The sequence below is a fragment of the Phalaenopsis equestris genome, unplaced genomic scaffold, assembly GCF_001263595.1.
Source record: "Phalaenopsis equestris unplaced genomic scaffold, ASM126359v1 Scaffold000114, whole genome shotgun sequence".
NCBI classification, from domain to species: Eukaryota; Viridiplantae; Streptophyta; class Magnoliopsida; order Asparagales; family Orchidaceae; genus Phalaenopsis; species Phalaenopsis equestris.
Genome location: NW_018164556.1, coordinates 732,097 through 743,660, shown reverse-complemented (window position 1 = coordinate 743,660; position 11,564 = coordinate 732,097). Strand labels below are relative to the sequence as shown.

General features: G+C 32.1%; 1 protein-coding gene across 1 annotated transcript in view; it reads left to right on the top strand.

Annotated features, from left to right (window-relative positions):
- The first annotated feature begins 2,478 nt into the window (after positions 1–2,478).
- The window catches only part of LOC110020974 (coiled-coil domain-containing protein 25), a 29,379-nt gene continuing 20,293 nt past the window's right edge, over positions 2,479–11,564 (top strand). Inside the window, exons 1-2 of the mRNA XM_020719282.1 lie at positions 2,479–2,796; positions 4,791–4,918. Coding sequence (XP_020574941.1) covers positions 2,684–2,796; positions 4,791–4,918 — 241 coding nt within the window. The 5' untranslated portion in view covers positions 2,479–2,683. The remainder of the gene's footprint in view (positions 2,797–4,790; positions 4,919–11,564) is intronic.

Sequence of the window (11,564 nt, the reverse complement as noted above, 5' to 3'; positions counted from 1 at the left end):
ATATGTAAAAGTTAGTCTAATTGGTCTACAGAAATTCATATAAATTAGCCTATCTATAATTTATAAAAAAAATTATTAGTTATGAAAAGTACTAGATTAGTAAATATGTAAAAGTTAGTCTAATTAGTCTACAAACTAATTTAACTTAATGCATATAAAATATAGTAAGCGGCGATGGAGATGACAATAAACAGTTGGTGATGAGAACGGTTGACAACCCGAGGCAAGCAGCATGCAAGGATTTGTTATAGTGGAGGTAGTGGCTATTGATGATAGTCAGGGCCAACGGGCAGCAGACAATAGTCAGCACTTTAGGCAAGCTCGATATTTAGAATTCATCCCATTCTAATAAAATGCAAATGCATTGAAAAATAAGCTAGATAAAGAATTTCAAATGCATAAAGTTGTATAGTACGTTTATTTTTTTGCTGATCAATTATCAAAATTTTCAAAACCCTTGCATTACTTTTATTGCTTTGTCAAAATAAAATCAATAAAATATCCCCTAAGTAGATAAGTAAATCCCATGTTTGAGTAAATAAACTCTCTCTCATAAAGAGTACAAGTGTCATATCTGATAAGCATTAAATTTTACATTTGAGGAAATATCTAATAAAAAAGATTGTATTGCCCTTATGTACATGTGTTAGTTGTAAATTCATAATTATAGAAATAACTCAAATCGAATTTACTCGCAACCTAATTCAAAGAACAACAAATCGAAGCATATTTTCTCATCATAAACCAAAAGCAATGAGGCTACTTGGCAAAAAAATGAAAAACAGAAGTTTCTTGTACTAAACTCTAAGACCAGAGGGTACTCAACAACCCAAAGGGCACAAATTACTCAGCATAAACCCGTATAGCATGAGCTTCACAGTCTAAACCGAAATAAAATAAGACATTTAGCAAAAGCCCCATAAAATTGCATAATAGAGGAGGGAGAGAGGGAGGAGCTGAGCCTTAAGCGTTTGAATCAGAACGAGAAAGAGATCGAAAACAAGAATAAGAAACAGAAGGACAACGAGAAGAGAAATATCTTATAAGTTTGTTTTTTGATGCCTTATGGAGACACACATCCAAATGAAAAAGATCAATCGAAGCAACGAAGCAAGAGTTCCGAAATGTGAGGGGGTAACACTGGGAGAGTCAAAGAAAAGACATTGAAACGTGAGGGCACATAAAGATCTCCGTCCCGCAAACGCTTATTTCTGTGTTGGTGGTTTCATGAACAACGTCACGAACCCCACCACAAACAACACAACTCACGGTGTGAAAACGTAACGCTCCTAAGACACTGCTCCAAACACACCCTAAATCTTACTGCTTAAATCATAATCAAATTTTATTCAAATATGATTTAAATCATAATCGAAATGTGTTAAACCATACTCGAACTTTGCTCGAATACTATCTAAAACTTTTATACATTATTAAAATCTTATTCAAACCATTTCAAATCATGTTTAAAATAAGAATAGTGTTCGAAAGTTAGAATAGTGTTTGAACAAGGTTTGAATAAGAATCATTTAAGATCTATAATTTACACTTTATATAGTCGTATTCGCATGAAGGATATCATCAGCGAAAAGTCATATAATTTTGGGTTGTATATGTAAATACGTAAGTTTTTCAGGGTATGCACATAAATGCCCGCCAGCCGCCTTCCATGCATTTCTGTTGTATCCTGCCATTCATTTAATTCCACATCATCTATAGACGAAAAAATACATAACTTTTGTTCTTTAAATTATGAATCTCAATATTTTTTTGATGGAGTTCCCGCCTCTCCCCCTCCATTGCTACTATTGGGCAATCAAAATTGTTCGTTGTTCACGAACAATTTGTGTTAGCTCATTAAGAAGTTTGATTTCTATTTGTTCGCTAAGTTAATAAGCCGAACATGAATAATTTTTATGCACTCGATATATAAACAAGCAGAACACGAACCAAAATTTGTTCGTTTGTGTATATATATATATATATATTTTGATGTATTTTAAAAAAAATTAATTGAATAGCAAGGCTACAAAGTTTTATAAAAAACTAAAATTACTAATTAAAAAAATAAAATAAAAATACATTAAATTATATTTAAATGATATTTTAATATAAATAGTAAGATTTAAATATAACCCAAACCGTTATCATCTTATGACTGTGTGATTAGGGTTATCAAAACGACTCTTTGTTTTTGAATAGTTCGTGTTCGACACGCTAAATAAATGCATCGAACACAGACACGATTATCATTTTCGTAATATAAACGAACTAAATACAAATAGTGATATTTTTTTAATGAGTAGGACATGAGCTAAGCTTGGCCTCTAGATACCATGAAAGAATTTTAAAATAAAATAAAATAAAACTAGAATTTACTTATATTAGTTAGTTTAATACATTTATTAAAATATTATTTCGAGTTAAATATTAATATAATTCAAACACATAAATTTGAATCTAGTAAAAAAAATCACAACTCGCTACCGACCTTTTCGTTTCGTGCGAGGCCGACTTCCTCTCGTTCTCAGCTGCGTCATTTCCATCTCATCCTGATCGATTTGTGTTATTCGATCGCGATTTCACGATCACGTCTTTTCTTTCCCTTCCAGGTTCCTCCTGGAAATCTCTGATTGTGCTTGGGGAAGTTCGGATTTCTAAGATCTGATTCAACAGGAAAGAGATGGTTTTATACTTCAAGGCCCGGCCGGAGGTTGGGGATTACACGATCTACATGGGGCTGGACAAACACGAGAACGAGGAGCTGATCAAATACGGATTTCCGGAGGACATATGGTAATCTTTTAGCTGATTCCATCTACCCTCGAACTATTGCTTTTTCTTAGGTTATTATCGATTTCTGGTGCTGGAAAACTTTTGTCCTCTTTAAATGGGTGTCTGCACGAATGATGAAAAATTTGGTGTGCTTAGATGGCTGTCTGCAAGATCAATTTAGATTGAAGCCCTGTTTGCTTGAGTTTAGTTCTCCGTGTATATGGAGGATGTTCATTTTTATATGAAGCAGCCATTTGCCATTCTTTTGTAATTCAGTACCCAAGGTTGCTTTATGTGTTTTGCTTCAAGTTTAGCATCCAAAATAATAATAATAATAATAATAATAATAATAATAAAAAGGAAAACAAAGGCTATTCCTTGTTAGGTGATGCTATAAGTTTAGAATCACCTCCTTAAAGGTTCACGTGAAGTACATCCTATGGAGAAATATAGCTGCACATGTTGAATGTTGTAGAGCAAGGTATGACATACTTGTGGTAAAACTAAGAAGGGTAAAATAAGAGTTTGGGTATATTAAAGGAAATGTCATACTTATCTCATGGATTTAATTTTCAAATATAATTTAGATTTGAATTGAGTTTATGATATGGGTTTGAATTGTTTTGATCTCAGCATTTTTTTGAGGAATTTTAGCTTATTTTTGTTTAATGCCTATAAATCAATTTTTTACTTGCTTTCATTGAATGTTTTAGAATTCAGGACAGTGGGCCAAATGGGAATAAGTTTAATTTTACTAATCCAATTCACAAGGAGACATGTTCATTTGAAGATTTTTTTTTTCCTTTGGATTTTCATTCCTTTTCTTCCCTTGTATATCTATTTTGACAGTTTGATATCAGTGAAATATGAGAAACCTTGTTGAATGACACCTCAGGATGCGTGTTTTCAAATATTATCTTGAAAGCTCGATTTCAAATGTTTCTCTTTTATTCTCTCAGTCTGAGTTGATGTTCAGTTCATCCATTGGGTGAGATAAAATCCAAAATGATCCCCAAGATGATTTCATGTGATTCAGCTTTGAGGTCCATGCTTAGTTATGAGTTCTATTGCCTGCCTTTGATGGCTATTCTAGCCATTGGGTTAAAGCACTGCAAATATTTGTTAGTTAAATTATTTTCGGTTTGTTTCTATCCTTTTATTTTTTTCTTTTGTTGCAGTTTGATGAGGATCCTACTTCAACTTTGTTTGAATTAATTCGGTCTTGGTCATTCGTAGGATCATGAGCTGACCTTATCGACATTAGCTGATTTTGCTTCTTTAGGTTTGGGAACAATATTTTTTAATCAAATTTGTGCCATATTTTGAACTAATAATCAAATTTTTTGATTGCATCATGTAGTAACCGCTCCTGATTCAGCATGTTTTATCTTCAGCGGAAAAAAGCCACTTATTTAGTGACTATAACTATCGTAAAGTGGCATGATGAGGAGGATGTTATGGTTGAGCTAATAAATTCGATTTTTTTTTTCAACGGGATGTAAATAAGCTGGAATAACATCAAATGTAAGTCTTAGCGGTTTTGTTTATTGAAAGACTAGTAAGGCCGGCCTATCTTTGAGTATGTTTGATGATGAAATTGAAATCTCGACTTTAATGTAGTCATCCCCTCCGAAAATTTTAAAATCTATGACCATATTCTTTTATAGTTTCCAATGCTTTGGAGTTCAAATGCTTGTTACTCTTGATTGCATGAGCTATTTTTGGACTTCCTTGGTTGTAGTAAATACTTTTTGTATCTGCTATGTTTTCCTTATTTTTCCATGTAAAAAAATTTTTTGTATACATAATTTATATGTTGATTGACTACCCACTGTTTGTTCTAAGTATGCTTAATCTTTTTGACATCAGCAATTATTTTTGAATCATTTTTTTATCTATGATGTTTTCCTTCGGGAAGTTTAGATTTTATAGAATTGTCTTTTGCTATACTCTCAGATGCATTTTTTCTTGAAGTTTTATTTCGTTTTCCTGAAACGGCAGCACCAAATTTACAGGTTTCATGTCGATAAGATGTCCTCAGCTCATGTTTACTTAAGGTTGAACAAAAGTCAAACAATTGATGATATTAGTGAAGGTTTACTGGAAGACTGTGCTCAGCTTGTCAAGGCCAATTCCATTCAAGGTAGCACTTGGGAAATGACTTATAAGTTTCTAAGATACATGTCATCTTTGGTCAACTACTTTAAAAACATTACTTGTTTGCAAATTGTGCATCAAATCTTCTCCAGGGGCCTCCATGTTTGTTGTTGGGACAAGTTTTATCATTAGAATGTGAAGTTGTTAACATTTTGTCATCCTAGTCATTTGCTGTCGAACGTGAAGACCCCTTTAATTTTTGAATTAATATTTTCGGTGTTTGCTTGTCATGGATTTGGTTCCATTTGGTTTATATTTCAAAATTAGTTTTTTGAAATATATTCTAATCCAACTCTAGAAGCATAACACAATTATATAGTCGTTGTCGATAGCTAATATCAATTACCCTATTACTAGCACTATTGACCACAATAATTCTATCTTTTAACCTTCTATCTACTACAGTCGCTATCACTTATAAACTCGTGACTTGAATTTCTCTTTTTTCTATTTAGTTTCTTGCAAATAAAATAGCCAAGGAGATATAATGTATTTATAATTCAAAATCTATAGTTCTTATGCTTTATATGACAAGATGGTTATTAAGGGAGGAATAATGAATTTATATAAAATAGCTCAGACATGATGCAATAGATTTTTAAACTTTTATTAATTTAGTTGTTTTAAATTTAACAATAATTAGTTTTTTTTTAAAGATGAAGACATCAAGTAAAATAAAAATTCTATTTGAGGTATTATTGAGTGAGAAGTTCAAGAAGTTTATTTGAAACTCTAAGGAATAGGATGTGATATATTTTAGATTGGTTTTAATAAGTGAAGTTAGATGTGTTATTAGTATTTAATTGTCAATATTAATGGAAGGTAGGGTTAATACCTATGTGAGATGGGTTTACCTTTTCTGGGTCTATTATATAGAATAATAATATAAATAATGATTTAACAATTAAAATAAGAATCTGGTCATTGAAATGTGGAAGTGCTCTCAGTAGGATTATGTAATATGAGAATAGCGAAGATTTAAAAGTAGATTTTAGAAAATTTCATTTAATGCATATGAATTTGAATGTTTGTTTAGAGAAGTTATCGATAGACAAGTTGATCTTGACTAAATTAAACTTTTAAGATTGACATGTTGCCAAATTTTGGAGGTTAGATTGTAAATTGATGATATTAGAGGGATAATGATAGTAGCATCAACTTAATATATGATACTGGAAAATAGACTTGAGTGATTTAAGCTTGTATAATAAAAATAGAAGATGCACCAAGAAGATGGGTAGACAAAATGAATGTAAAAGGATTATAAAGGAAAAAAAGATGCCATCCAAAATTTATGCAAAAAAAAAACATAAATCATGTTATTTAACATCTTTTGTAGCTCCAAGCTAATATTATAAAAGGGCGAGGTTGTGCTGTGCGAAACCCTTGGGTATAATGAAGCAGAACCCTTAAAAATTGAGGTGTCTTTTGGTATAGCTGTTGGAGTTTTATTAGAAGTTTTCAAGTTAAGCGTGCTTGTACGGGAACACCCTTGAGATGCTCTAAAGCTAACAATATCTTTACAGGTAGGAGTATGAGTTGTTACAAATAGTATCAAAGCATTATATCAAACTAAAGATGGGAACTAAGTGTCATATAAAACAAAGTGCTACACTGTGTGAACCACCTTTTGAACCCTAGTTTGGGCAGTGCTACATAGTCAGATCTACCTCTTGAATCTGTAGATGTCATTTATAGAATCCATTTAATTCTGGGTTAAAAATACTGATCATGACACTATTTACTTGAGTGAGGGAGATTGTGAAATTGTCAAGTTGAATAAAGTCGAACTCTCGAACATCAAGACATTATTTGGTGTCACGGTTAGAGTTTCATCTGAAACTTCAAAGTTAAGCGTGCTAATACAAGAGTACTCTTGGTATGGGCATCCTCTTGGTAAGTTACACCAATTTGACAGATCCATGAGGCAATTTGGCCAAAGTGGACAATATCTCAATGGGTGAGAGTTCGAGTTGCTACATGTTGGATTTTAAATTATTGATGGATTACATCAGAATCCTACTAGTACATACTGAAGAGAGGATGAAAAGAGTAATAGAGAAAAAGGAATGTTAAATAGTAAGAAGCTCTGGGAATCTCATTGGAATTTGTCAATTACAAGAGAATTTTTAATCTCGAGTTTTTCTTGTGACATTTTATTTATATGTTTGGGTTTGAGATTTGAGCGCGAAATGAATAAATTCGTGATACGGTTAGTGTAGCTCCAGTGGTAGACATGATTAGAAAGATTCATCTTAGATGGTTTGGTCACATCAAACGTCGGCCATCTAATGATCTTGTTAGGAGAGTAGATGTTTTAGATTCGACTTATGTTAAGAAAGGCATAGGTAGACTTAAAAAAACTTCGACATATTGTCTAAAAAATGACCTTAGTCTATTAAAATTAAATGAAAATATGACACAATTGGATGCAATGGAGAAAAAGGATTCATGTAGTCGACCCCACTTAGTGGGATAAAGGCTTGTTGTTGTTGTTCGAGGTTTGAGTGCTACAAGAAAAGTTATGTATTGAGTTACATGAATAAAAAAGGGTATCTAGCAAGACTTATTGGTTATTGTGAAGTATATAAGGCATGTAGTCTCACTGTATTCCCAGTTTTGTAGCCAATTTGATGGGAAGTTCTCGTATTTAGCAAACAACTCTTGAGCTCAAGCCATTTGGCTTGAGATTGCTTAGTTTGATGTGTTTTTCTTTAGCACCATTAGTCTAGTGAGTTTTCCATGAGCTTGGTGAGTTCATCTTTGATATGGCAAGTAGCTTGACCAAGTTTTTCGCTACTATAACTAGTTTGAGTGCACCCATGTCAAGTTAGGTGAGCTCCTTCTGTTGAGTCTTCCAATTGTTTGGTGCATAGGTTGAATCCCAATTAGTTGGGATAATGTTATCCTAAAAATTATGATAAAGATGTAATATTTGAGTTTTCCTGTTCTTTTTTTTGGTGACTTGAGACTATTTGAGATGCTATTAGCAGTTGTAAGGTGGAGAAAGGTTTAGTGGAGAGGAGGATTAAGCCTTTGATTAGCTGTGGCTTTTTTGTGGCATTGATGACGTACCACAAATTTCTTATGTATTTTCATCTTTAAAATATGATTTTTAATATTTACTTAATATCACAAAAAATATTAGTAATACTAATATTTTTAAAGTGATGTTTTTTCATGCATATTATTTGATGTGATTATATTATTAGCACTTGTAGAAATTATTTGGGAAGAAAAATTGCATAATTTTATTATTCACATGTCGTGTACATATATAGGACACCAATCCCTCCTAATTTGTAAACTTACTAAATATATCTAACCTAAATTAAGAAAGGAAATAATTCTGAAATAAAAGATAAAAAAACTTAAATAGTAAATGAATAAACACAAATCAAGAGGTTTCCAAATTGATTTCTGATCAAATTTCCCATAAGATTTTGATGTTTGGTAGGTCCATGCTATGAAATACTACAAGAAACTTCTCAGGGTTCCACACTTTTGCTCAAGTTGGGTTGTAGATTTTATAGAAACCAAGCTTGATATTGAACTCTGAGAAGATGCTTAAAGGAGAGCTTTGATGATGACATCAACATCTTGTTAGTGTGTCAGGTTATAGCTTAGCTATATAACTCCCCCATTAACCTTTTCAGAAATGAAGTATCTATCAACTTCAATATGCTTGATCCCGTCATAATGCATAGGATTCTTGACAATTCTAATAGTTGTTTAATTGTCATAAAACATCTATATAGGCTTATTGGAGATACATCACAGTTTCCTTAACAATTTATGAATGTAGATCCCTTCACAGATTCCCAAGGCAAGTGCCTTATATTCTTATTCTGCAGTGCGTCTAGAAACAACTGCGTTTACTTCTTATTTCTCTGTATAACCAAATTTTCCCTTACATATAAGTCGTAACCTGTGGTGGACCTTTTGTGAGTGAATTCTCTTGCCCAACTAACATCAATCTAGACTTTCACCTCTTTGTTCATGGTTTTCTAAAAAATTAATCTATAACCAGGAGTTTTCTTGAGAACCTCAGAATCCTGTATAACATTTTCAAATGCTCTTCATTTGAGTTATTCATGTGTTGACTTACAATACCAACAGAGTACGCAATATCTGTCCTAGCATGTAACATATAGATGAGTTTTTCTACCAATCTTTGGTATCTTCCCTTATCCACAGATATACTTTTTTTCTTCATTGTTAGACTTCTTGCTATATTCAATTGGAGTATCAACAGGTTTGAATCCAATCACACCTATTTCCTTTATTAGATCTAGGGTATATTTCCTCTATGATATAATAATATTTTTTTTGGATTTAGTTACCTCCATACCTAGAAAATTTATCTTATTTCCTATGTTCTTAATTTCAAACTTAGCGACACACATTTCTTTGGTTTTAAAATCTCTTTCATCATCACCACTAATAATCATGTCATCCGCATATACAATCAATGCAACAATTTTATCTTTCTGAGTGTGTTTTATGAACAATGTGTCATCAGTCTGACTAAATGGTTTCACAATCATGTTACCAATGAAGTTCACTGACTAAATAGATCTCTATATGGCTTAAAACAATGTTCACAAGTTTGGTTTGACAGGTTCACATATAAAACATATGTATTCGCTTGATGTCAAACTTATCAAATATTATTTTTAGAAGATCTATTAACGTAAAGTAACAACCTTGATATTGTATGTTGATGATATTCTTGTTATATGAGACTTCACATAAGAAATGTATAAAAACATAATGTTCTTGGCTAACAATTTTGAAATTAAAGACTTGGAGATTTTCAAATATTTTATATGGGTGGAGGTTGCTAGATCTTATCAAGATGTCAATATCGCTTAACACAAATTGATTATTGACCTCGAGGAAACAAGAATGTTGAGATGCAAACCGTCAAATATTTGTATGGGGACCAAAATGTTAATTTTGGGGTAAAAAGAGGCACTCGTTTTGTCAAGAAGGTCTATATCAAAGATAAAGAATGGTGGTAAACTTTATCTACGTTACCCATAGACTTCATAGTTTTCTCTTTGAGCATGGTCAACTAGTTCATGAATTGGCCTACAAAAGAACACATGGGTGCTATGTTTTAGCTTCTAAGATGTCTAAAAATGATTATAGAGGAGGTCTTTTTTTTTTTCAAAACTGCTAGAAGGAACACTGAAATATTCACAGATGTTGATTTAGACTGATCAACTGTTAATAGCTGGTCCATTTTACCATATTGCACATTTGTATCTGGAAACGTGATAATTTGGAGAAGTAAAAAAGTTGAACATATTTTCTCAGAAGTATAGTGCTTAACAGAATTTAGTGCATTGATGCATGTCGTTTGTGAAGGAATATGATCAAGAAGTCTTCTAAATGAATTATTTATCTGTAGGAGAACCAATAAAATTAGTGTATGAAAATCAAACTCCAATTAATATGGCCAAAAAAAAATTCACCATTGCTAGACCAAACATGTTTAGGTTGACCACTACTTGATCATGGAATAGATCGGCAATAGGATTGCTTCTATTTTCTACACTCCCAACACATCTTTCAATTGCTGATAACGAAACTAAAATCGTGATCGAATGGCCTATTTGGAACCATTTTTTTATAGTATAATGTTTGTTTGGTTTTTTTTTTAACTGTTTACATTTTTTAAAATTTTGAAGCTACTCAATAATATTTAGGAGTTCCAATTTTTTCTAACATGAACTCAGCCGTCTGCCTTGGTGTTGCCTCACCCATTATTGTTATTGGCTAGCCGCCCTCACCAGCTATCACCCTGCAATTGGCTACTGTTGTTGGCCATCATTGCCGCCTGCCACTGCCTTGACACCTGCTACCATTGTCGTGCCCACCAATTATACCAATTTGGTGATATTATATAACAACAAGCTAAGTGGGGTTAGTTACATAAATCTTTTTTCTCCACCGTGTCATATTTTCATTTAATTCTAATAAATTAATATCATTTTTTCTACAACATGGCTATGTCTTTTCTCCATTCTAATTTTGTGATATTATAAGAAACATAATTAACATATCTTTAATACAACCAACATGTTTTTATTTCATATTAAAACATAAAATAAAAAAAAAAAACAAAAACTAAAAACAAAAATATAAAATGATATCAAATGGTCCCTAGGTTTTGAAAAATAATATGAGGTGGGAATGTTAATTGTTTGCCGCCCAACTTGTAGTGGAGTGAAAAAAATAGGAATATCCGCAAGGGAATTCAGACATTAACTGCCTTAGGAATTAGGATTCAATACTGGTCAATTACTATTGCAGCATCTAGGGTATTCTCGTTTTAGAATTCATTATAAGTTATCTATTTTTATGATATAGGAGTATTATTTTGTTTAATTTTTTAGTGCAGGTGTCTTTTTTTAAAAAATAATTTCTTTGAGCTTCTTTTGTACCACTTTCTTCACTGTCTTGTGAATGAGACAGATTACTTTTGTGCTCTGCTTTTCTTAAGCCATAGTTTTGGTTTATTTATGTAATTCTAATCATATAACTACTCATGAAACTTCATTAATTTTCCTTTTCTTTTTCTTTCTTTTCTCAGCGGCAGATCAGTGTATATATATATATATACA